The sequence below is a fragment of the Catharus ustulatus genome, chromosome 2, assembly GCF_009819885.2.
Source record: "Catharus ustulatus isolate bCatUst1 chromosome 2, bCatUst1.pri.v2, whole genome shotgun sequence".
Classification (NCBI taxonomy): Eukaryota; Metazoa; Chordata; class Aves; order Passeriformes; family Turdidae; genus Catharus; species Catharus ustulatus.
The window spans coordinates 83,587,632-83,615,505 of record NC_046222.1 but is presented as its reverse complement, the minus strand read 5'-3'; the positions used below and the strand labels follow the sequence as shown (position 1 = coordinate 83,615,505).

General features: G+C 39.7%; 1 protein-coding gene across 4 annotated transcripts in view; it reads right to left on the bottom strand.

Moving 5' to 3' along the window:
- Positions 1-27,874, bottom strand: part of FARP1 (FERM, ARH/RhoGEF and pleckstrin domain protein 1) — a 216,412-nt gene that overhangs the window by 161,440 nt on the left and 27,098 nt on the right. For all 4 annotated transcript variants that reach the window (XR_004416993.2, XM_033051219.2, XM_033051221.2 and 1 more), the window contains exon 2: positions 14,441-14,636. Coding sequence is in view for 3 of the 4 variants with exons in the window: in XM_033051219.2 (XP_032907110.1) it covers positions 14,441-14,611 (171 nt within the window). In the remaining variant the exon portion in view is untranslated. The remainder of the gene's footprint in view (positions 1-14,440; positions 14,637-27,874) is intronic.

Below are 27,874 nucleotides of genomic sequence, written 5' to 3'. Positions count from 1 at the left end.
CAGTCCTCCTCCTTGACTAGCACGGACTGAATGGATGAAAGAACCATATGCAAAGAAACAGGAATGAGGGTACAAACACAGCCTTCATTCTTTGGATAATCAAAAGTCACCTAATTCATCTTAACCTTTAAGCCAAACATTTTCTCTCCAGGACAAAGGCTTACCAGATGAAAGTTCAGGCAAACTTGAAAAACCTTCAAGCTACTTACAGGTTTTATTGTCTTCTCATCATACTTAGCTCAAGAGTTTGGTTTAATAAAAGTTTTCTTGTATGAAGGGTGAAAACATTTCCATTCTCTTAAAAAGACTGCAAGAAAACCAAAGATTTCCAATTTTGTTTTAAACATGAATATTCCCTTTCAAAGTCTCTATTTCAAACACTGCATCACTAAGAAAGTGAATATGAAGGCGTGGAAGAATAAGTAGCACTAGCCAATTCTTACCTTACTTTCTTCATGAATAACAAATTCAGTCAGCACTGGAACTTCTGGTGCCATGGCAGCATGAAGCCTACCTTTCCAGTAATTTGGAAAGACCTTGTTGGTTATTTCAGTCAGATGCTGGAAAACTTGCTCCAGCTACTCCCTCCTGCCTCGTGTCCCAGCCCCTTCTAGAGACAACCAGTCCAATCTGCACCCTCCTCCCTCTTCTGCCCGAGAGTCAGCACCCACACAGCAAGCAATACTCAGCATCCTAGGTAAGCTCTTCCCTGGCAGTTGGCAACAGGCTGAAATAAGGACAGGAAATCAGAAGGTTGAGCCCTAGGGTGGAAAAAGGGGCCAGGGCTCCCAGCTTGGTGTGGAGATGGGGGCAGTGGAGAAAGACAATGACAGATGTGAAGCCACAGTAGATTAACTCAGGCAGCTGTGGCAGGAAGTGCCTGGTGAGAATATAAATCCCCCAATCCTTCTCCATTCTGAGAACTCAGAACATTAAACTACCTCTCAAACAAACAGGTTCAAAATTAAAGCAACCCCAAATTACTCTTTTGTTGATCACTTCCATTTTCAGAAGCCCGTGTTTCTTTTTAAACTGCTGCAACTTGCAATATTTAAAAGAATGGAACTGACATAAGCTGATTTACACCACACTACTGTTAAATTTACCACTCAGCTTTCACTTGGAAGTCAAGTGTCCACTGTCTTGGGGTATATGAAATGGCTTGTGCTGAGTTGGCTACTTTTAATGAAGGTATTTTAATTTTTAATGAAGGTATTTTCTTCCGTCAAATATATTTTAACTATTGTAATTTGGATACAATGTATTTCTTAAAAGACCATTCTCCTAACATCAACACTGAAAATATCAAAAATAATTAACAAATTGGTCCCTTTCTGCCATTACAGAACACGAAGAGTAAGGAGCAGGAAGTTATGTTATGGCTGCAAATGCAACTTTATGTCTCTAATATGGAACTGTGCCTTAGCAGAATCTTAGGTACAGCTTTTACTTCAAATTAATCATGTTAATGCAACAGACTTGCAAATTGCAGTAATTTTTAAAGAGTTGCATTGTTAACTTTCTGCTGTATGTAAGCATCGATAGGAAGCAATTAAAAAAAGGAGCAAGTGAGGTGTTCTGCCTCCAATTCTGAGACTGCACTGTGAAGTCACTGTTAATTTCTACTGCTCTTCCTTTATGTGACTGTGTCATGCTGTGATGTTTAAGACACAAAAGCACCAGACCTCCACTGTTAAAGTACAGACCCAAAAAATTAATTCAGGTAAGTTAGAGATTCATACAAGTCCAGCACAGTGCTTTTCCCCTACTCTTAGTGAGCTTTTTTATACCTCTGCATCTTCAGAGGTTCCTTTTCCCCGCCCATCCTACCCTTTTTCCATCACTCTCTTGTCTTCACTTGATCTGACACTAAAGCAGATTTGCCCTTCTCTAAACAAATCCTTCCTCTTCACCTCACTCTCCTCTAGTCAGTCGATCACTAAAACACAATTGTCACAGATAATAATAATAGGCCTATTTCTGTAAATGGAATAATTCAAACCTTACAAAGCAGAGATTAATATTACTTTAATCTATTTAGAGGAAGTAAAAGACAGAAGCAACTGCGAGAATTTTCTGCCACAGAAAGACTGTGGAGGAAGGAGGCATCAGCAGATCCAAAAGGGGCTTTGGATGCTGGGGAATGCGAGAAAGGCAGAGGAGCAAGTGCTTGTGTCAGGTTGGAGACAAAACATTAAGCCAGCCTTTCTCAGTACAGTGTTTACGTTTCCATGAAATGATTTTATCAGAGACAGTCAGGGAAACACAAAAAATGCAAGAAGAAAACAAAGTCAACAAGCTCACTATCTGTCATGCCAGAAGATGCTGCCACATCTTCGGCTGTACCCTTACAGTTGTTAGTTGTATCCTCATAGTTACAAATAAAAGAGGACAAGGGAGCAATCCCAACCCCTATGGCCAGAAATGGACACGCTGACCCACAGGTCAGGATGAGCCCTTGCTCAAAGCTAGCCATAGCTCAGACAGCTCTGCTCAGAGCACTCTAAAAACACAGCCAGAAACCCAGCTAACAGCTAAAGAACATGGAAAATCATGGGCCTTGGGCCCCAGCTCACTCTCTGCTCTTCTCCGACACCAGTAAAGGAATGCAAAAGAAACCCACTCCTGGACTGAAGCCTAAAAGAGAAGGCAAAGGCGTTTGCTTTACAGAGAGGGTGCTCCATTGGTGCTACAGGATTTTCAGGGCCATAACTCTACAACTGTGACAGAAAAAGAAGAGTTAAATACAGCTTATATGCTGAGGCACAGAGCTATACATGTGCCAAGCACTTCATATCCCAGTGCAGTGGTTTTCAGCTGATGGTAGCGAGCGCCCAGGAATTCATGGATTATTTCTACAAAAAGGGAGTTCACTGATGTGCTATGGCCTTCCAAATGGAGACCTTTTCAAAGGAATTTGCACAACCACTAGCCAGTCCTTTTGGGGCCTTCAATGCCACCAGAGGAAAACAGTGATAATTCGTGACACCTCTTCACCTGAGAAATACAAATGTGAGGATCTGATGGCTACAAAGGACAGATTACCTGTGAGTAGTACTGAGATGTCTCCAAGAGAGGAGGACAAGTTATTTATCTTGAGACATAATCATAATTCACAGTGAAATTACCCAGGCATCTTCTGCTAAAATGTCTAGCTAATTTGAAATTTAAACATTAATACCTAAGCTATCTACAGATTAAAAAAAATCAGTTTGCATTAATTATTTTAGTTCTTTAATCCTTTCATGCTACTTTACTGTCAGGTGAACAAGTTTCATTTTTCAAGCAATTATTTAACAGGCAGTGGCTAGTAAAGCAATTCTGAGTGCTGAAATTCCTCAGTAACATTTGCCACGTCTCCTGGCTAAGTTGTGTGTATAAGATCTTCCCTGTATTGAAACACAAGCAGCACAGATATGAAATTCTCTGCAGAGAAGTGACCTTTCCACTGAAAGGCATACATACCTGTTCAAAGTTACAAAGGCATATAGATCTGCTCAAAGTTACTCATTTCATGGAACAGATATAGAAAGAAATGCCAATGGCTAGACTCAACCTGCATTGGAGAAACAAAAACATTACTTGCTCCTAGTTCTGTTTCTCTAACAACAGCAATCCACTGGCCTCACATGAAGTCTGAAAACTCAGCTCTTCCAAATTTGTTTTGAATCCAGGTTTTCATGGAGCTTTGGAAGGTTTTGTTGATTTTTGTTAAGTAGATGCAGTTATGAAAGTCTCTCCTGCTCACAAAGGTTGCTCTCCTGCAGCTTGCTATTTCTACCTAGCTCTTCCTGAGATTTTGGCAAAGTCACAGAATAGAGTACGTTGTGACACAATCAGTCATTTGAAGCATTTGCTTTCCACTTGAATTTTATTTTTAGAATCCCCCATAGTCTTTCAAAGCACACATATCCATACTTTGACATTAAGTAAAAAACTGCGAAGAAAAGCTGAAGGGTCTGACAAACTCTAGAACTAAGTAAGCCTATGACATGTCTCTCATTTATAAAATGACTACTGCCTCATTTCTTTTATAAGCCCACAGATATGGCTGCAAACCCTCATTTGTCACACAGAAAACCTGAAGGTTTCTACCTCAGAAGTACAAGTCATGAGCTTAAAAGTGACAGATCTTACACTGAAATCCAACTATGGCTCTCAAAGAAAAAAATTCTAGAATGCATTAGTCCTGAATTCTTACAGTTAAAAGTTTCTTAGGGACCTTGAGCAATCTGCTCACTGCTGGCCCTGCCTTGAGCCAAGAGTTAGACAAGACTACTTGCAGAGTCCCTTCCACTCTATATCACGCTAAGAGTGAGTATATAACTGCTTTCATGAAAAACATTTTCTTTTGCCAGCCACCACACATTTATCATAGATTGCACAGGTGTTTCTGAATTACTCTGGAACATCTAAGAGCAGACAATACTGAGCCACATACACTTCTGGTTGCACAGCTACTCTGTGTGAATCCAGTGATAAAAACTACTTGATAATGCCCTTTTATATTTGCTGAACATTATCTTGATATAGAAGCTTTGACAAAGCATTCTCTTTCACATCAGTTTACATGTGTTACCTTAATTCTGCAAAATCCCTCTTACTTCAATTCCATTCACCAAAATGGTTGCATCTAAGATTCATTCCCAAAAGGCAGGACTCTCAGGAGACTCCTGGATGACATCATGGTATAAAGTAACCCAGCTTTTGTCCAGTAACTCCAGTCAACTGGAGATAATGTAAAGTGGATGAGGATCCAGTTCATCCATGTCAGGAGGCAGAAAGGCAAGGTGCTAACTCACAGTCACTCCAGATCCAGGACCTGCTGCTCTGCCCAAATGTGCTCCTTGCAAAAGACCAGAAAGAGAGCTCTACAAGGATCTTGGCAACCCGTTCATACAGAGGATACAAAGATGAATGCTTACTAAGAAAGGACAAAACTGAGATGTTTGATGGGGGTAGAACGACAGTAGGGAATAAAACTGAGCATCTGCACCAGGGAGTGAAGCAATGAAACGTGAAGAGTCATTGAAGAGCAAAAAGTCCCCCTTTATGCAGGAAGAATTAGCCTCCAAATGCTAAGCAATATCTACACACAAATAGATACTGCCCCACTATCTACTAAATGGAGATAATTGTAAATTCAATGAGAATCCTATGAAAATATAATGGCATGAGAACATGATCAGAATTATAAAAGCAAGGTGAAAGGCAAACTGAAGTAAAAAAGAAGAAATTACTCCAGGTTCAACCAGAAAACCAGGTGAGAAGATAACAGTGAAAGAAATGAGAAGAAAAACTCCCTGCTGCTGTGCTCTGCATGAATATTTGCATCTGCCAACAGGCCATCAAAAAGCAAACTGGCACTAAGTCATAATTCACCATTTGCTATTTATATTCTGGCAGCATTATGTTTGTGCAATTTCTATCAAAGCCTCCAGTTTGGGGATGGGGATAAGAAAAGGAGATATTGTAATCTACTTCTGCAACTGCTGTTTGTATTCGCTGAGTTATGTGGCTCTTGATGTGTGCCTCATGCATCACTTTCTATTCAAAAATTGACATATTTATCCAAGAATGATTTTAACATGGTAGCCTGATTTAGATACACAGAAAAGCTTTGCCAGAAATTTTCCACCATGCATTTTATGTGATTTACACATTGGCATGCAAAAGACAACATTTAATTGTGCCTGTGTGTTGTAATCACAGCCTGGTGGAGGCAGCTCGCTGGAGCAATGCAGATAAGTTTACAGGTAAGCAGCATATTAGTACATTCCTGAAGGCTTTTAAATCTGGGAACTGGTAGAGCCCTTTATACTGTACCAAGATAAGACACACTGCTTTAATCACTGCATCCTAGCTATAAAGGTTTCTTTAGATAATTTTAAGCCAGTCAAATTTCACTTTCAAACCACAAATTATCTTCAGTAAAAATCAGATATTTCCTCCTACTCTCAGAGTTTGAGTATGAATGAGAATGTGACTATGCCACTGCAGAAATCATCCCTAGTTCTGACTGTAGATACAGCCTTTACAAGAGATGAGCACTTTCTCCCCTATGCAGCACTGCACATGGCCTGTAAGACAGAGACCTGGTACTGCACTGAGGAAAGACATCATCACACAATGGAGCTGGGTAAAGACCCAGGAGGTACACCCAAGATTCCTGCAGTTTTCCACGCTGCTGTCTCCTGTTTATTTGGAGAATACTAATAGCAAGGAATTGAACCAGCAACTACAAAGGAGCTGCAGAGAGGAAGAGAAAGCAAAAAGCATAAGTAATATAAGGGGCCATGTTCTAGTGCAAAGAAAGGAAGGAACAAGAGGTATCAAATGAGAAAACCAAGGAAGTGCTAGAACTTGAACTAACATCAGCAGGTTGTGTTATCACCAGGCAAAAATTGTTGATAGATGAGCATGATCAACTGAGAATAAACTGAAAAGGAAATTAATGGACAGTTTAGAACATTTTGCTATTCTTTTTTCCTGCACTACATAAGTCTCTGTTTGCACAGATACCTTTCTGTTCAAAATAATACTGGAAAGCAGCTGCACATGGATCGCAAAATCAAGGACCTTCATCCCTCAAACGGGGTAGAGAACCAGTTACAAGCAGATATGATTTTGTGATTTAAGATACTGAAAATCAGTGCTTTGGATGGCCATTCACCACACTCTGACAATCACATACCAGTAGTACTTTACATAAAAGCCCAAGTTTTCTCTTCTGTTCACTGCAGAACTATAAACTGGGCATGCTTTAAAATGCCTCAAGTCTAACATGAGATTGTGCTCTTGGCAAAGCATCACACTTACACTGCATTTCTCTGGCTGTGGACAACACACACTTTTAAAATCCTTTTTAAAGGAGTTGGAGAAAGGCAGCTATTCTCTCCCAGAAGTTTATTCCATTCATTTATTACGTCTCTCCAGAACACATGCCCAGAAGCATGGACAACTATTTTTCATAAAGAGCTTAAGGCAAGTAACTTGAGCTCGACCACCTTGTGTTAACAAAGAATGGGCTTAAGTAAATCATGTCATCCCTGTTTACCACTGCAGCACAGCAGCAATGCACTCTTTTCTCCATAGCACACTTGATCCTGCAACTTTTACACCCTTCCCAAAGGTAAGTGATATGGGGAGGAGCTTGGTGAGAGGACAATCCCCATAGTGGTAACTGCTGTGAGAAAAAGAAGAGAAATTTCCTCTCCTGTTATGCATTCAACCCTGGCTGCTGATTCTGCTTGGTTTCATTGATGATGATAACCATTATATCCATGTCATTTGACTGCATGCAGGTGTGATGATGTTCCTTATCTTGATATCTGTTTCAAGTATGAGGGATCCACATCTACACTGGATCTACAAATAATACATCACAGCCTTTTTCCTTAAAGGTTTTTAAACTGAATGATACTTATGTTTTATACTTAAATGCTACATAAATACAGTTAAGACTCCAAGATCTTAAAGACCTTTTCTGACGTAAGTGATTCTACAATTTCCTGCTACTACTGGAACAGAAAAAAGGAACATGTAGGGATATACAAGACCTCCAGAGAGCAATTAATCTCATCCTAAAATACACATTTGAAACAGGCATGATGAGCAGCTTGTTCAATGTACCATGCTTTCACCCTAGTATGGATGAAAATTATTAGCTGAGGCTTTGACATCTAGCTTTTAAAAATTTCAAATATGGAAGAGGTGAACCTCAGACTCAGGGGAAGGATGTACACAACAGGCAGTTCAGCTCTCATCCTGCCTCTGACCAAAGGCAGAATATCCCTCCCATCACCCCTGAAACAGGAAATCAGAGAGGTACCAAAATCAGAGCTTGTACCACTAGACACCCATACATGTAGAGTTTGAGGGGGAGAAATGGCAAACACTTCCCACTGTTCCTTGGACATTTGTCACCTCCAAACAGGCAGCCCAAAGAAACATCCTGTAACTGGGGAGGATGCCCATGCTTCCCACACAGATCATCAATCCAGCCTCACCAGTACTGTGCAGGCCCACTTATAGGCATAGACACTACTACCAGAATTACCAGCACAATTTCACTGATGCCTTCAGTCAGGGCAACAGAGCTCACAAATGCTCCCACAATGTCTCTGCATCCACAGCTGCCCTTCCTCTGCCAGCTCCATCCTCTGCTTTGTGCTGGTTTACACACTGCTGCATGACTTGGTGAGTCAGCTCAACAAGGGAGGTGAAAAGGCAATATTTGAGAATCCTTCCATGATTACAACTTAGGCTAATTCATTCAAGAAAATTACATGCATTTCCCAGTTATCTTCAAATACATCAATCTAGTCTGAGAATGGACTGGATTTGTTGGCACTTAAAATTAGATTCCCACTTATTATATTCACTCTACAGAACCTTAAAAAAGAAATCAGCAGTTCAAACAGTCTGCTGCCTCAGGTTACAGAAGTTTGCTTGTGGATTATTTTCTCTCCAACTTTGAAAAGCATATAAATTATTAACACATATCACTAAAATACCCTGTCTTTCAACAAAGACATTCTAAACATTTGTCAACAAAAATCAGTTTACTGGGGAGCCACTAACAATATTCTGCTGAGAAAAACACAACTGATGTGTTTGAGAGTTGAAATTTCATAAGACCCAGAAGAGCTGGCGTGACAATTAGTGAATATTTAAATGCTTGATATTCGCTGGAAATAGTCTGACAGCAATGGCCAAATAATTTCAGGCACGAGAAGAAAAGAAAGTCTCAGACTGATGAATAACTGACATTTGACCTGCTGTTCACTTCCTAAGCTGGAAAAAAAAGCAATTCATAATTGAACCGAAGTTGAAGCTGGCTAAGAAAGCATAAAACACTGTTTTACATTTCTGCATTGCCCCACAGTCTCATGCTTTTTTAATTAAATTCTTTATTTCACTGGTTATATTTGCATATTGAAGAGAGGTATAAATACCTAGGACAAGGCAATTATCATAACCCACCAATGTAACAAAAAATAATTCAAACATTTGTAAAACTGTGGCTGAAATTTTGAATTTAACACATAACACAGCACTTGTGGAAATTTGTAAGAAAGCACATGCAATGTTTGTTATTAACTACTGAGACTTTCTAATATTTAGCTCTTCCTGTCACACATTCTGGCTTGAAGTTGGTGGGAGCACAACTAATAGACAGCATTTTCCCCACAAAGGGAATATGACCCACCACCATATGAATGCATGAACAAACAAAAACAGCCAAACAAAGAAAACTCCACCCAGAACACTATCCTTAAGAAACAGACCCCCAACAGGATTATGAAGTCCTTCTCTCTGAAAAATTTGGGACTGAGGCAGAGAAATTCCCTGCCAAAGTACTACATCCAAACCCCAGTGGAAGATAAACAGTTGTAGATCCAAGACCATTTGGTCTTTACTCTGTATGCTCAGGTAATCTTTCCTCTTCCAAGAGATGAGCGAATTGAAATGAAATGTTTACAAGTGACGTTTACAAAGGATTACACCTTTACCCTGCTTTCTATTAAGAGACTCCTGTTGCTTAAGAAACCGTGTTAATCCCCCAAAGCAGATGACATTTCCCGACCCTGCATATTTCACAAAGCTTGAATACACTCAAAGGGAAAGGAAGTTGACACAATACAAAAAACAGATGTTTAATAAACTTGAGTAATCGGACAGGCAAGCATGTTTTGCTCATTCCAAAAGACAGACACAAAAAGGAAGCAACTATTTTCTTGCAGACACAATACAGAAGACTTTGGTTTGGTTTTAATTAAAGCGATCAGATCCTAACCAAAAGAAGAATCTTAACCTCCTGTGACATGCTTTGATCCCACCTTTGATGCCAGAAAGAAAGAAACAGCTCTCAATTACTATTTAGCATCAACAGTATCATCCCAGTCACATCAGCTTCATTCACCCAGAGAGTAGGATATGATCAGTGAAAAGCATCAAATCAGTCAGGGTTAAACCTGGTCTGAGTCACCAAATCATCCTGGCAGTCTAACAAGAGAATCAGTCTTGTCCTCAGCATTTCCTAGACAGCAACTGCACTGACTCTGCATTTAGGACTAGTTTTAAAACAGATTACTTCTGGCAATGAAACAACTATAAAAGTAAATATAATACAAATGGCATAGACACTAAACATGAAAGGTTTTTTTTTTTCCCAGAAGGATCTGAAGAAGATGCAATCATCAGTTATTTTTACTGTTCTTTAAAAATTGTATTTCATTTTCACTTAAATTGCTTTGAATCTACAGGGGAGATCATATCAAAACAAATATATGAAAATCTAAGTTTTGCTACAGCTTTATGGAACCCATACTGTTCTCTTTCAACTAACTTAGGTGAGAAATAAAAGCAGAGGAAAATCAAGCAGTACAGAACTGTACATCTCCACCTTCTATTACATAACACGCAACCTCTGTTTTGCAGTATTGGGTTTTGCAATCTTCAGGTTGAAGCGTCAACCTCTCAAAATTCCCAAGATCTATCTATATCTGATTATCATTATGTGCACACAGATAGAAAATGTTCTTCCTCCTTCACATTAGTCATTTTAGCTAAAGCTGTTATCCTTTTACCTAACAGAAAGGAAACATACTTGCTCATTCTATCACACAGTCATAACTCAGTCAAACACTGGCTGAAACAGAATGCTGTATTTTGGACCGCTGCAGTCTCCACTTAGCATATTTAACTAATTTTTCAGTAAATACAGCCAAAGCAGAAATTAGAAACAAAAAGCAGGGGAGAAATATATTCCACACTTGCATGCAACATCACGACCAACAGCTGCAAGTGCTGGATAATCATGAACTCTTGACTCATGGTCTGATTTTCATGCACTAATCACCTGCAACCATAGCTGACATCTAGTTCTTGTCTGAGAGTCTGTGACAGACAAAAAACTAATGGTACAGAGAGTGAGTCATAAAATGCTGAATAACTTAAAAGAGGGAAGGATGTTCCTGATGAGATAAAAAATGTGCTCAAAAAAGGTAACTAATGAATTTTATACTTTCCTTATATGTTAAACTACTAATTTCTTTTTTTTTTTTTTTTTTTTTTTTTTTTTAAAACAGCAGTGCCTACCTTTCCCCCTCCTCCTTCAAGCATGTGTACCCAACCAGCTAACTGGATGTGTGTAAAAGATCCAGAATTATTTAGTCAAGTTTTTACTTTTTGGAATATAGGAATTTTGGAAGATTCTGCAATGAAATATTGTTTGCTAACAGCATGCAGCATGAAACATTCTTCTTAAGATTCCTTTATTTTACAATACTGCATTTACAACAGTTGATGAGAAGGCCTTCATTGTGGCTTCTGTTTTTGAAGTCACCCGTACAAACTCTCTCCACGTACTATGTGGGGCTTTTCCTATTAAAAAATATAATTTATTGGTCCATATATAGGCATGTGGATGTCTCTTCTCTCTTTTTGTTCATTTGGGGCTTTTTCTCTTTTGAGAAGTAATACAATGAGCCAAACATGGTATGATTATATGGCATCAAAGCACTAATATTTAAATAATTAATTTTCCTTTAGAAACACAAATGACACTGGAGTTACTCTACTTTTAAACAGCCCAAAGAGCAGTAGCACTTAGGGGTAATGGAAGTAGGTTTTATTTTCCTCCTGTTTTGTTATATACAGAACAAAAATTAAAATCTGATGGATTTGGCACTCACAGTAACAAGTCATCCGTGCACCATGTGAGAAAAGAGGTTGCTTAAGAGCAAGGACATTGAATCATGTCTCCAGGAATATAATTTAAAAACAAACTAAACCAAAATTCAATAAACAAGAAACGAGTGCACAATAAAAACCTAAAACCCTGACAACGTTCAAACAAAACAATAACAAACCCAATAAAAATACCACATAGATAAGCTAATACATACAGCTAATGAGGCAGTGCTGCTGAAGGTATAACAAGAGTAGCACAAAGGTAGGGCTAGGCAGATGGACAGATCCAACTACTTCTCTAGTTCCCCCAAACTCAGGAGGAAGTAGCATCAGTATCTGTTTCTGTTTTTATAAAGACTTTATGAGCAAACAATAGACTGGAATTAAACTTCATACCATCCTGCAAGACACATTACAAACATCAATAAGACTACTCAAAGTTTGGCTCATTTGCTAACACAGAAAGGTTTGTGCAGCAAAATTCCTGAAATTGTAGGAAATACAAATCCTTCTCAGTTTATACTTGTATCATATTTGCAAAGTTATTTTCATAATCGTAGCAGCTCAGGTTTTGAGAAGTGTAGTTCAGATCTTCAACCACGCAAAAAGTCTTTAATTCTCCACTGAAAAGCAAACCCACAGATGTGCTTAGGCATGTATGTTTAACATCATCTGCCCACGGCCACACTTGCTGCTCCTAAAATATTTTGTTGAAATGGTATCACTTTTCTGTGTATGCTGCACCAATTTGGCTAAAAACATGAAGCTTATAAATAGGAACATGGGGTTTCCAACATGAATAAACATCTCAATTTAGATGTATCAAAACTTATTCAGTTCTGTGAAATGGGACTAAATCAATTAAAATCTTTTAGAGCAGACTGAAAACAACATGCATTCCTCCATTTGACTATACATACGTTAAAGGAAAAATACTTTAGAAAATATTTGCTGTAAAATATTTTGTATCTATATCTGCATATTTCACCACAAGGTTTGACTTTCAAACCAACTGGGCTTTTCTTGAATAGTGATGGTTATGTAATAAAAGTGTTTGAGAACAATCATATTGAAGTTGTTTAAATCCCCAGATCCTCCAGGTGCTGCTGAAGTTAAAAACAAATGAAATGTTGATATCTTCTAATATTAAAGGCCAAAAAATACTATTTCCTCAAACTTCCAGAAGCAAAGATGGAGTTATAGGGCGCATTGCATCCACATGATCTTGTGTTTTCTCCTAAACAATTTAATGAAAGGGACCTAATCTCAAAATGGTTTCTGTTAAGTGTCTGCATATCATTTTCAATTTTCAAATACAGTGAACTAGCATCCACAGATGGGTCAAAAAACTCCAATTTGTCCCTGGAATATTAGAGATATTTATACCACATAAAAGTGCACCAAAATTTTATTAGTGTTTGATGATTTAAACTACAACTACACTTTTGAACAGCTACAATTTTCTAAAGACTGCTTGCTATGTTCTGAAGGGCACAAAAGTGTAACAAAAGCACCAAAAAATCACAACAAAAGTTGCTAGATACATGGGCTTGATACATCACTAGATACATCACTTGATGGTACTTCACTTCACACATAACCTACCTGTCCAGAGAATTTACCTTCCACTAAAATGAAATCTGAGACTGAACACATGGTTGCAGTTGGATCACAAATAGCAGCAGAGAGCAGATCAAAAAGTGTCTGCATGTACACATAGAAAACAGACAACCAAAACCTCATAAGCAGGTCATAAAAATATTATCAATATTTTCTTAAATTATGATTTTCCTAATCAGAATTCCTTCATGTTAGTACAGGGATAACATTTTTCCAGGGCACTATATGTCTAAGACCTCTGTGTCTCGCTGGTCATCCTCTGTTTTACAGAAGGGAACACTGAGCCAATGAAGGCATGGAAATTACTGCAGCTATATAAAATGCAAGTAACAAAGGTTGAAATTTGAACTCAGGTTTCCACTTTGCTATTCACAGAACCCTGAAGACTTTGAAAAATATATATACCAGTACAATTCCATAACAGTGTTCAACCACATTACATGTTAATTGTGAAAGCACAGCATGTTAAAATCATTAGTAGCTACTAACAGATAGATCATGGGAAACTGCATCGGTCTTGGTCTCAAAACTAATTCTAACTGATTCTACTGATCATAACCACACAGTAAAGCAGTAGGAGTTCTGTCTCCTTGGCAAGAACAAACCTAGATGAATCTCAACAGGGTACAGAGAAACTTTAGATGAGACTGCTTTGCTTATTTCCTTGCACTCAACTTCAGTGAGAGCACTCAGTGCTTGTAAGAGTGATATAAATCACTGAAAACTTTGATGATTTCAAGCTAATATTCTATGGACTTGCCAGAGGAAAGACAAAAAAAATCTGTATAGATCTACAGTTTACTGGATCAAGAGCAAATAGGTAGCAAGGAAATACATTGATTGTTCAGAAGGTAACCACTCTGACCAAATGCATGTAATATTTGAAGGAAAAAACCCAAGGACTTTAACCTCTCCTGAAGCTGTCCAGACTGAAACACAATTAATCTACAGCTTGCTTCCCTGTTTAATGCTATTCTACTGCACCATCGTCTATTTAATGCTGATAAACACAACAGCCATTTTCTCTGCAACACGAATTCATTAGCCAAGGAACTGGTTTGAGAGTATGCATTATCAGAAATGCCTGAATCATCTGTAGCCACCCCAATCTCCCCATCCTTACCGGAATGTCGAAAGTTTCTTGTGTGTCATCCAGCATCTGAATTTTGATAGAGACAAGTTTCCCTGGAGGTGTCATAGGTGGCTTCTGTCCATGCTCCAAAGTACTGATCCCAGCATTTTCCTGAGCTCCTAAGCGGGATCCTGCTGTTGGTCTCTGCTCAGTTTCACCCATGTTTAGGGAAATGCGTTTCTTATATCTGATAAAAGAATAAGGGCAAAGAAGACCATATCAGTTATAAAGATGATGTTTTGCACATGAGCATCATTATATATATGTTTATAGGTTGTGAACTGTATGGTCATTAGCAAAATAAGAGCCATCACGATTTTTTCTTCATGTCTCATATGAAGACAAGAAAATCAGGCAAACTTTATACTTTTCAAAATACACAGGCTAATCACCTCCTGGGAGTAAGGCTGATAGACAGGCTATAGTACTGCACAAGGGAAAGTTAATCCTTTTCTCCTGGAAAAGTAAACAAGACTACATTGGAAATAGAGCATGACAGAACCCAGATTTCAATTAATTATGTAAATTTTTAATTATTTATGAATCAGGCTGTTATCACCCCCAGACAGGATTCCCAGAGAAGGTAGGAAGGTGGGAAGAGCAGGTGTGACAACTCTGCACTTTCTGACCATCATTCTCTCTTGGCTACATCAGCACTTTTTCTTTCCAGCCTTCTCTGGCCCTTTGCAGCTGCCACCTTGATAAAGGTCTGCAAAGCAGGAAAGCCAAGGGGTACAAGATGACACCAATTATATAATTGGATACCAGAGCTGCTCTAGACCTGGGGCCTGGCCTGATCCCACTGATGAGCCAAGAACTGTGAGGACATGCTACAGAGAAGGCCAGAAAAAAAGTCAACACTGATTGGAAATTCTTCATTATTGGCACACTTTTGAACCTTTTTTTTTTAAGTCAAGCACCATTAGTTTTACTTGTTGAGTGTTACATATCACACTAGAATCGTATTTCACTTTTTCTACTCTGCTTTTTGACACTCTAGTTGAGTTTCTGATGAAACCCACTTCTACTGTCCATTTATCTTCCTTGGTAAATGCATTTTCATTCTGCATGACTTTTATACTGTGATCAATGACCAAAACATGTAGCACACAGATGGACATAAATGAAAATGTAACTATCCAGATGAACAGAGGCATAAAAAGAGTACTGCCAATCACTGCCTGGCTTCAACTCTGAGGTTACAATTATTGAGAAGCCTATATGGGAAAAAAAGGAAGCACAAGACAGCCTATGAATTTGTGAATTCATCACCAACTCTACAGGATACTATAAAGAACAGTGACAGGTAATAAGACACCAGTTCCCACCATAAGGATAGAATAAAAACAGCACAGTCTTTGGCAGGATACACTATTTACTACACATTATTCTTCCATGTCCTGACTAATCTGTTCCCACAGATTTTTTACACAGCAAATACCTAGGCGTAAAAAAATTTAAAACAGCACTTGGATTAAAAGAAATGTTAGCTGAGAAGGAAGGGAATTAAAAATTATACATCCCACACTTCTAAATATCAGCTCAATAGGCATAAGTGAAAGAGAAGAAAAAAAAGCAGGCAAGCTTTTGCAACAATTCAGCACTAACCAGCCCATCAAGGTCAGAGAGATACCAGTGAAACCTACCCATGTCCATGCCAACCACTACCAGAGAGGCAAATTTTTCCTCAATTATCACTGCAACCTTAAAATCTATGAAGAATCAATTATATTTATCTTATTCTGTAAAAAAAAAACAAAATATTTTTATAAGACAAGCAGTGCCAACAAGAAAGCTGCAGTTGGAGGCAGGAATTCCAGAAGAAAAGACACCAAGCTCTACATAGAAAGACTCCAGGTCCTTTTACAAATAAATCTGTTTTTCCTGTGTGTGGACTACACAGGATCATCTAAAAAGGTGGCACAGGTACTCAATGTAGAAGTGCACAAAGATACTGGTCCAAGTAAGGGCTCTTCTGAAGTCACCACATGCCCCAGACAGCACCAAGAGGGCAGACAGGACTTCTACAACTGCTGTGTTACTATAGAAGTTTTTGGCTATGTTCTTTCCATTAAACCATAAATACAGGGATCAATCCAGTCAGTTCAAGTGAAACCATTAAACAATCAATGCAAGGAAATACTACAGACATTGAGCCCTTCTATAAATGCTCCTTTGGCTAGATGATACAGTGGCCCCCACACACAATCAGACAGGCCCATAAACTTAAACGCATAAACCCCACTCAAATTAAGGAGACAAAAAAAATCATGCAGGAAAGGTACAAGCAGAACCACTCCATATATACAACTGGGTGACTTTTTATTATTATTAAGTTAGTAATACAGAAATTCTTGTTTTTTATATATATTGAACTGTTTTGTTATAAACACACACTTCATTTGGAAACAAAGATCTAAGAACTATGGGCTACCCTGATCACAAGCATCTGCTACTTGGAAAATTAGAAGACCTTTCATTTTTTAACCTATATGCCTAAACATCAACATGCTACACTGGAAGTTACTTATGTTTTTTTTTTTTCTGCATGACACTACGCTGATGTCATAACATCAGCATAATATTTTTACTATACCTTTATATAAGAGGCATTAAAAATAACACTCTCTAAAATAACACAGCACATCAATCAAGCTGTACACCTTTCTCTGTATCACTTTGATCTGGGAGACAGTGAGCTAAGGTCACAGAAGGCAACAGAAGAGTATTAAGCAAACACTGAGCAAACCTGAGGGGATTAGAATGCCCAATGTCCATCATGATGAAGAGCTGGATCAGGTTTGGACAAACAATAGAGAAATTCAAAGACATTCTCATAGAAAGACAACAGTAAATTGGGGAAGTTATTAACCAAGAAGAAAAAGCAGCAGCCACCACATTCTAACATTTGCAGCTCTAAGCAAAACATATGTGGACAGCTAGTACAGAAGCAGTGAGCACCAAATAAAAGAGGATTCATCTAAATTCTGAAAATTAAGAGTTTCTGCCTGCTCTTTCTGACAGCTGTTGAAACCCAGGGCCAAAATCAAGTCTATTGTTTCAGCTGCAGGTTCACTGGATGTCGGTGCCCTTCTCAGTAGTGCTGTACACCTGTAAGATGGAGAGTGTCTGCTGCAGAGAATGAACCTGTGTCCTAACCTGTGTGAGGGGAGAAGTTACTGAGACGGCAGAGCTGCCCATGGAGGAGTCTGTCCCCTTCTGTTCCTTCCCAGCTCCCTCCCATACAGTCCTGCTTGATGCTGAGCACTGACTCTCACCCTCCGCAGGGTAAGCCACGGCACCTATCTAACTCAAAAGAAAACAATTCAGTGTTTTGTTCTTGGCTGGGTTAGCAAATTAAATCAGCTCTCAGCAGGCTGGAAAACCCAATGCCAGGGTGAGCTAAGCCCAGCCAGCCGCTGTCAGGCCACTGGGCTGACTCAAGCTTTCTCTACTTACAGCACCTGGAAGGCACAAAAAACCCTTACAACTGCCATTAGATGAATTAGATGTTGTTTTGTTCTAACCACACATTAATAACCCTTTTATAAAGATTCTAAATTCTTAGATTAAAAATTCTAAAGTTCCATATATACTTATGCAGTAGCTGGACAAAGGCTACAATACAGTTCAGCATAAAGCCACCTTAGTTCTCCATGTTCAAAGCACACACATTTTACAGCATCGGTTGGAAAGATTCTGGCCAATTAGAATTTCCACATATTTTTCTTTGGCAGGATGAAAAAAGTATCAAATTTACTTAGTCTAAAGGCAGCTGCAAGTATAAACAGCACTTGTTGGGGCTGGGGCAGGGAAGACAGGGGCAGGAATAAATTACAAAAATTACAAAATACTGAGGAAAATAGAAGCAATATGTTGGAATAGATGCCACTCTGATCTCCCACCTACTTGGCTCTTTAGGTCAGACCAGAGCTCAGAATTTGATGCAAGAGGCTCCCAAAGCCTGAGGACTCCTGTTATGGGAGAGAATGGCACTACGTTATCCAGGCCTTTTCCACATCTTTTGCTTTCCTTTATGACACATTTCCAGGAAATGTGAAAGCATGAAACAGAAAGAAGCACAGTGCTCAGTACACTCCTCTTAAAGGTGGGGAAGCCTGAGGCACAGTGGGATGGCATGAGTTTAGCCCTACCAAAAGCACATATTAGACATGTACACCTTCTATAAGAGAAAATTCTATACATGCAGCATAAATTGTCAATGATGCTGCCTTTTCATTAGTACATCAGAATTACAATAAAAATGGAATCAAGTATCTTGAACCCATACTAAAAAACAGTAATAACATAACAAGGCAGCAGGACCAGGAAGACAGAAACTAAAACTCAGTCTGAAATGATGGGAAGCAGACAGAGGCCAAGACAGTTCAGGTTTTTATACTGCGAAGCATTACCCTGCTTAATTTCCACAAGTCCCTGTTAGAACTGTACAAAGCAAATATGATGATTAAAAAAATTTAAATTATTCATGTAAATAAGAGAATCATAGAATATCCTGTCTTGGAAGGGACCTAAAAGGATCAGTGAAGTCCAACTTAAAATTTCTTTGATAAAACCCAGCATTTTTGTGGAAGCAAAGAAATGGTAAAAGCTCTTAACAGAAAAATAGCTCAAGCTTGAAGGGTAGTAGTACAGACACAGGTGCTGGGTGTCTGTTTCTCTGCTTGCACCCAGCAGACTAAGTGTGACTCACTAAAGGAAACCTTGCAGCGGAAGGGATTTGTGTTCAATTCTTGTCCACCCTTTCTGCTCACAATCCCAATACTCAGATAGAGAAGTCAATAAAAATTCAGGCTTTTTGTACCATTAGATTATTTCTAGCTCAAAACAAAAATTAACACTGTAAGTGATGGTTGCTTTATGAAGTCAGAAGTAGAGAGGCTCAAGGTGAGACATGGTCAAGAAGATCAGCAAGAAAATAGGTCGGGTCTAGTTCCCTGTACAGTCAGTTGAACAGGGGATGGAAGGTGAAGTCCTTAACCAGGCCTAATATCTAAACACAGATTTATCTTTTTTTTTTGTCTCTTTCCTGTCCCTAAAGACACAGAAAATTAACCTTGAAAAACCTGCCTGCTCAAGAAAACACCATTGTTGCCTACCAAAAATCAGACAGAGATTTGCAGAAGCAAGTCCTAGAATCAGATTCTTCAGCATTCTGCAGACTTCCTAAAAATCTGAAACAATAAGAAATTCCCTCAGCTATGTAAGACTATCTCTAAAAGAACAAAATTCATCACCTGCACTGGAAATGTAGAGAGCCCACAAAGTTGTCTACCTTGGTCAGACTCTGAAAACCTCTAAATAACACCCTCTTATCCCTTGATGCAGTTTCTGTGGGATGCTTATGCAGCTGAGTGCTCAGGTCGGTAGAACAATAGAGTACACTGAGTTAACACCAAACTAGCTGGAGCCTGAAACTGATGTCAGATTTAGGGACCTGAGCAGTAACACAAAGCTTTAAAAACTCAAACTATTCAGTATGCCAATAATGCAGTCTGAAGTCCAGACTAATGAGCGTTTATGATCGTACAGGATAAAAGACACCTCCTGCAAGCCTATCAGTACAGCATTCACAGTGTCCACCTTAGTTTCTGGCTTTAGGGCCATTCAGCTTCCAACTGGAGCTCATTTATCTTCATTGCATTCAGGTCCTAAAACTGTCTGCATTTCTGTGGCACTAGCAGCTGTCCCAGATTCCAATTCTTCTGCCAGATGTCAGCAAAGAACAGTCCCATACTGCACAAATTTGATGTGTGCTATCTTTTTTCCTCAGCCACACACCTGTCAGTAGATCTATCAACAAGTGCAGCGATAGATAAATCTATGCTTTTCCAATTGCCTCTGTGAAAACCCTCATCCTTTAAGCACAAATACAGACTGCTTTGTGAATTAAGCCAATCTGGTCTACAAATACTTTATTTCAACCCACAGCACTACAACTACTTTTGATGACGACCAGTGATATTGAACAAGTCAGCAGACATATTGATTCGCTTTGTGTTACATTTCCAGATGATGTTGCATTAGAAACTGATTGCTGGCAAGAAACATTTCTTCTTCCTTGCATCTCACACAAGCAAGAAAAGCCACTGTACATATGTAAGGGAGCAATTAAGTAAGCAAAACTTCTTACACTCACCCTCTCAAAGGAACTCCTCGGAAACCTCTTCATACAAGTTACTCTTGGGACTGATTGTGAGTGTTCCCCAACCTCTGGAGACTTGTCTTCACTTTGCTCTTCCCTACCCCTACCTGGCACCCTTGTACCATGAGCAACGTCACTTACTTGAATCAGGAATGCCAACATCATATTCAAACCAACACAGCCAATTTTAAAGTTTTTAATTCAGGTTTTAAATCAGCCAGCTTGAAGGCACTGTACAAACAGGTAATTCTGGCTATTCCTGGAAGGAAAATTAGTGTTTCATCTGCTAAGCCAAGGGGATGATTAGCTCCAATTGCTCAATTAGTGACTCTCACCCAACAACTATGTTTTCCCTTCACATCCAAAGGCACAGTCTGAGCAAAACAAGGATCTTGTGGAGCCATGAATCCCTTAATAGACCAGAGGGAGGTATTTCCACACAAATGCTTCATTTGTTATTAGACAAGTTAAAATTTGAATTAAATATTGCCCACTTGCTTTGCACTTACTGCATCACCATTTAACTACCACGTATGTGTTTATAACGTACTTATGCATGAAGTTCAACACTGTTTTTCATGGAAAATACTTCCCTGACACTTTATTTTCCCAATTAGACAAGGTCACACCTTTTCTACAAAATTTCTGCTTTATCTCGGGCCAGGGGGAGGATATTTCTTCCTCACTGTGAAACTCCCAAGCAGCTTTCTGAGATGTTTTTCAACCAATTGACAAAACTGCCTGCATAAGAAATTATGCTTAGGGAGAAGTTGCAAGCTATGTATCATATACTTACACACTCAATTTTATTGACACCCCTTTTATTTTGCATAACCTGCCAATTCATAAAACCTATGAAAAAGTAAAATTCAGCACACTCACACAAGTAACAAAATGTGATTAAAATAAAAAATCCATTGGGGAAAAAATATTAAGAGTAAAGAGTACATGAAATACATGCCAAAGTCACCCAGCTAATCCTTCACTGATGATAAAATGTGTTGTAGAAGTGAGAAAGTACATGTTATCATTTTATGAAGATGTAAAGCATTTTAAAGTTGAGATATAAAAGCATCACCATGTGGGCAAAAAACTTTCACATAATGAGCAGAAAGACTTTACTGCCTCATGGTAAAAGCTAGGAATGTAAAGAAAACCTCTACTTCTTTCTTGTGTTTCCAACCATCACAGTTTCCTGATTAACCAGGTCATCACATGAGCCCACAATTTGTCATTAGAAAATACAAGTGAAGTGGGTAAGAACTTCAAGCAGTTTGGTGGTTCAATAGTGGCACAAATCAATTCTGAAGCCACTAAAAGCATTTTCCAAAACCCTTTCATGCCATCACTCTGCATAAATAAAGCTGTTGCACCAGCTGGAGTGCTCTGGGCTCATTCACCCATACAACACCTCATGTGAAAGCCAAGCCGAATGTGCTTATAGTAGAACAAAGTAATCTGATTTACTTCCAGATTTAACAGAATTCTGAAAGGGATCCAGCAACTCATACCCAGCTTCAAGCATAATGTAGACGTTTTCCATGAAATAAAAACATGTCAAAAGAATAAATAACACACTACATTAATACTACTGTTCAGCAGTTGAGGGAAAATCTGATACAGTCCTGGTTTTGAGAAATAAAGCAGCTCAGGGGAAATGCTATTTCTCTGAACCAAGTATGAGTACACAGTAGAAGTATTCACACTGCCTAAATGCAAGCCAGATCCTCCAGAGAACTGCTGAGCACCAAAGACTAATTCAGGCATCCCTTCATCCCTCCCTTCAGAGGAGCTTCTCCCTGCCCTGAGCACACAGACCCCAAGCAGAAGACCAGAACGCCGTGGTCACTGTGCCTGGCCCCACTCTCCCCTGCTGAGAGCCATCAGAGGTGTCACCCCAGGTACCCCCACTTGTGCTGCAGCAGCCCAGGAGCTGCTGGGCACACTGTACTCACTCAGGGGACCGGCATCCCTATGGCCCAGTGGCTACAAACCACAGAGGCGATGACATCAGCGCTCAGCACTGGGCAGCCACAGATGATGCCTATCCAAACATGTTAAATTGAGGCCATAATGGCCTTGACTAGTTTCCTTTATGCCCAAAGCTTGTGATCAGACTCCCACAAAATTATTACATAGTTTGTGTACCAGGAAAAATGTATTTATGGTCAAAGTTCTACACTCAGTATATAACCCACTATAAAACCAGAAAAGAATTCCTGACGTTTTAAATATTTAAACGTCTGTTCCCAAAAGAGACTTTTTATAAGTTTTAAAATTGCTTATTATAATTAAATATACAATGATTGTTTCATTTGTTTTTTTAAAAATAAGTCTTTTTATATAAGCCTTTATTATTCTTGACTAAGGAAATACCACACTTAATAATGACATAGTACCAGCAAGAAATACTTGTACCATGAAGAAAAAAATTCCTTTATGTACTGTTGTTTAGAAAACAACTTAATATATTCTTAATATACTCTTGCATCCTGCTGGAGATAAAATAGGTCATGATGCTTGACTGTATAATATTTACACAGTGTTTTAAAATTAAACCATTATTCTTCCTTCAAAAAATCTTTTAAAAACTATTGCAAAACTTTCCAACTCCCTTAGGTTCTCAACTCATTTCTCTTTGTGCAAATACTTCAATCAGTGAAAGACTCCACCTGTGCTAAGCATCACAATCCAGACGCTGCCTGTCCTAGGAGAGCTCTCCTGATCTTTCAAGATAGGGTACTTTTGTGTCTTTAGATAACTGATAACACTGCATTTATTGTGCAAACAGGTATCAGAGATACTGTGAGAGATATGCAGGTATGCTGTTGCATACCTCATTTTATGTAAGACCAAAATGTAAGTATTATATATGCTACATGAAGATAGACAAGGGTGGGTTTTCACATAAGGCAGATACAACTGAATGAGGTGCTGCTCTGTCTATAGAGCAAAACATCTTTTCCCACTGTAACTAACTTCTACATGGAAACTGATGTCAGTCCAAAGCACAGCACTAATACAGAAAGTTTTAGAAGCTACACCTAGAGAAGGGCTTTCCTGTTCAACCACACCATTGTCTCCTTATCAACAAACCTGTTTCAGTACAGATTACATCCCTGTGGTTTCTTGTTGCATCTCAAAACTAATTACTCACCTGCTTGGAGGTGTGAAAAAGCATTATCTGTGGAATCAGTGCTTCTTACTACTAAAGGGGATGGTGGAAATCGCCAATTCTCTTGTTCTGTTCTCTTCCTTGCAGCATTGGCAAGGAGAGAGAGTAGAAATACTGCCAAAGCAGCCTACTAGTCTGCACTGACCTCCTTGAAATGTCACTGGAAACAGCACTGAAAACAGCCTTTACAATCCAAACAAGACAAAGAGGTGCAGGACTCAGATCCTTTCTTAAAATTCAGATATCAAGAGGGGCAAGCTGAGAGTGAAAGATCAAACAGAAAAGGGGACATAATAAATAATACATTTAAATAGTCCAACATGAGGGCTGCCTGCAAAATTTTAACAGGTCTTCTCACTCAATACAAGGCTCCCAGTAAAGCAGCATGGCAGAGGACACTGCTGTGCTGGGAAAAGCAGGCACACTGGGTATTAGGTTGCTCTTCCTTCCCTTGGAGAACATCCTATACTGCTCATATTCCTTTCTTGGCCCCTGAGTCTCAAGTAACTTTAGATTATGCTGAACACGGAAATCAGTTTTTATACCCATATCCAATGGTAGCACAGAGCACATTCAGAGCAGGCAAAGACCTTCAGAGACTCAATAACCAGGATCTCCAGGGAGGCTTTCCTTGCTGAGCAGGCTCGAACTCGCGCTCTTTCCCAGTGGCAGCGCAATGACTGCCCACAGAGCGGGCGAGCACGCGCCAGCCTGGGAACAGAGGAGCCCAAGACTCCTTTCATTGCCATGGCTGCCCAACTGGAGCAGCTCCAGGCTCTGGAGCAGATCCAGCCCCTGGAGCAGAGCGAGCCCATCTTTCCTGTGCTGGCCGTGGCCGGGCTGCCGGCACCCGGGCAGCAAGGAAGCGAAAGGAGTGCATCTGGAGTGCAGCAGGGACAAATGCCAGACCTGAGGGACACGAAGGAGCAGACTGGGACAAGGGCCCAAAACAGAAGGGAGAGTAAGCGCAACAGGAGGGAAGGGAGCCAGGGATCTCCAGGCAGTGCACAAAACAAGGCAGGAAAAAGGAAAAAGTTGACTAAACTCAAAACCAAAATTGGACAAGGATGAGGAAGGGGCACTCATTCAGGCAAGATGTCTGCTGTCTGACAATGACTCTGCAAGGGAGGTGAAACTCCAGGTGAAAGGTAAGAGAATAAGAAGCCAAAACTGAAGAGGTGTCCCAAAAAGTGCAAAAGAATTGTCAGGAAGGGAAAGGTAATGAGAGGCAGGGGAAGTATGTCACGTCTGATAGAAAATAGCTTATTTCCCTGTGCATGGACAATGACATCAGATTTTATTCCTGACAGAGTCCTCCAGATTGTTTCCAAGCCTGTCAGAGGTCAAGAAGCATTGGGGTAACATCTTCAGGAGGCACATGGTGTGATTCCTGGAGCTGGCCTGTGCAGGGCCACCAGCTGGACCCAGTGACCCTTGTGGGTCCCTTCCAACTCAGGATATTCCATGATTCTATTATTTCCTTCCGGAGGTGGGACCAAAGTCAACAGTCCTATCCTGCCTGTACACAACAACTCAGAGGTCTCTCCTTCTCAGGGTGACAGCAGCATGACTATCTGCTGCCACTGCTGCTCTCCAGAGCCAGAAATCTCCACTGAAGGATGTGAACCCTACAACTGCTATGGCAGCTTCCACTTTCAAACAGAACAGATCCTTATTTTCCTCTTTAAATAGGAAGAGATGAGAATCAGGAATTATTTGCATTTAAGCATGTCATCAAACTACAAGTTACCCTTTTCCTGTTCTTGCACACCATAACTTTTACTAATTTCCCTCCCTGGATCCGCCAAAGACCACACAGCCTATTTCACTGCACAAGGAAGCACAGCCAGTTACAAGAAAGCACTCAGGATTTCTTTTTTCCACCCTGATGTATCCTTAAGGTTTACTAACTCCTTGAACTCTACTTTTAAGACAGAATTTACAATTATCTTTCTGTGCTTTCTGTAAAAAGTATTTATTCTAACTTCATGATTGTTTGAGGAGGAGGCATCACAGTATCCTTACTTCCTACATGGGGAATCACAAACAGAAAATCCAAGTGTCCAAAGCATGTAGATATTGGCTCCACTAGGAGTTTGGGGTCTATATCCATTTGTTGATCTAGGTCAAACACTGCTTCTGTACACACAAAGCGAGAATCTTAGGGTCAAATCATGCTTCAAGTATTTCGCAGCCCACAGCTTGCTTTAGACATGACTGCAGGGTACATCCAGGAGCATGAGGCTTTCTGAAAACTAGCTCTTGCACAAGCTTATCAAGAGTTTAACCATTTTCTGTGTGTTTAAATCGCTTCGAACAATGCAGGGAATTCTGTTAAGAATTGAGTCCAGTTCCTTAAAAGCAGGAGGCCATCACCTTCTTGAGCCACCCTTCCCTTTCAACATCTGCAAAAGGCAGGGAAGGAGAGCTTTCTCACAGAAAAGAGTGCCCTGCAGTAGGAGAACTACCACCACACCCAACAAATAACATAAAGATTGTTACCTGGGGAAAATGCAACTAAATAATTACACTTGTGTTGTAAATCACAAAAAGGGAGAACTACATCTTTTCATTATGAACTTCTGCTTTGCAATATTAATCATGTTCTTTAAATATCATCTGATCGATAATGATGTTCCAAGTATTAAGATGGATTGACTTCTTATGTGAACTTTAAAGAAAGCAAATCACACGACTGGCTTTACCTTGAGAGTCCAGAAAACAGTATCCCTAATTTTCATAACTCCTGAATATGAATATTTCAATTCCCACAAAGTTTACAAGTGAAGCATCTGCCTTCAAATCATACCTTATTACCCAGACAAAATAAACAGTATAGGATTTGCTTTTGGCATTCCTTTCACCTCACCCCCAACTTCTCCACTCCCATAGATGCACCAGCAACCTGAGAGCTCCTCCAAATATATACATCCTCTGTCTCTGATTCCAGGCATCCACTCCCAGTCACACACACAGACACAGACCCCAGTCCCTTCATCTTTCAATGGAGGAGATGAGTACTCATGCAAAGCTCAGCACACTTCAGGAGCACACACACACAGAAGCTTTCCCATGTGGAGCACACTGGTGCCCTGTGAGCTGAGCAGAGAAGTGACTAAAAGTGTTGGAGGGAACAAAAATGGATGTAAAATGACATAAGTGTTGGATAGATGGGAGGGGAAGGAAATTATCATCCATTGATGTAATATTATGCAGGTTGTTTTATTTTATGTAAATTCATGCATAGAATATTTTCAGGGGTTTAAATCACTACAGCAGAAAGGCGGTCCACTTAAAGAATATTTAAACATCTACCAGGTATGGAAAATTTTCTGCTCTGGCATCAGAGAGGATTATATTTTCATAAGATCACCAACACAGCCAGGCTCTGCAATCTGGGACGGCCTGCAGGAAGCAGGCTGCATTTCTCCCCTGGGAGCACATCACTGAACAGACATGGTAGTCATGCTCTCATCCTTGGATGAACTCCTTCAGCTTACATTTGGACTGGGACAGTGGAAAAAAAATTACCAAATGTGCAAACAATGCATTGCTACCCCTTAGAACCAGGAACCCCTGGGTTTTGTGAAAATCCCAGTGTGCATCCTCCAAAAGGATGGCAAACTCACCTCAACTCCAAGAGAAAGAGACGTTCCTCAGAACAAAGTAGCAGCCAACCTGACCCTGTCCTGTACTGGTGATGAACAAGTCAAGGCACATTCCTGCCCCTGTGAAAGGCCAGGAAGGCACATTTCCCTCATCTGTACTTGGGGGCTGCTCCTCTGCTCTCCAGGTGCCGAAACAGGCATATAAATACTGCTGAGTATCACAGGGAAGAGCAAGGAAGCATAGGCACATTGCAGCTGCCAGATGCAAAGCAACACAGCATACAAGCAACAGAAAAGACTTCAGAAGGTTTCATCTATTCTAAATAAGCAGTTGTACCTTAAGCAACCCTATCTATCTGGTAGAACCTTTTTCCTAAATACACAAATTTTGTCCAACACAGCATATGGACAAAGAAGACATAACTCTGGTCGATTCAGAAATGGGAAAGTCTGAAAGTATTTACAACCAGTAAATA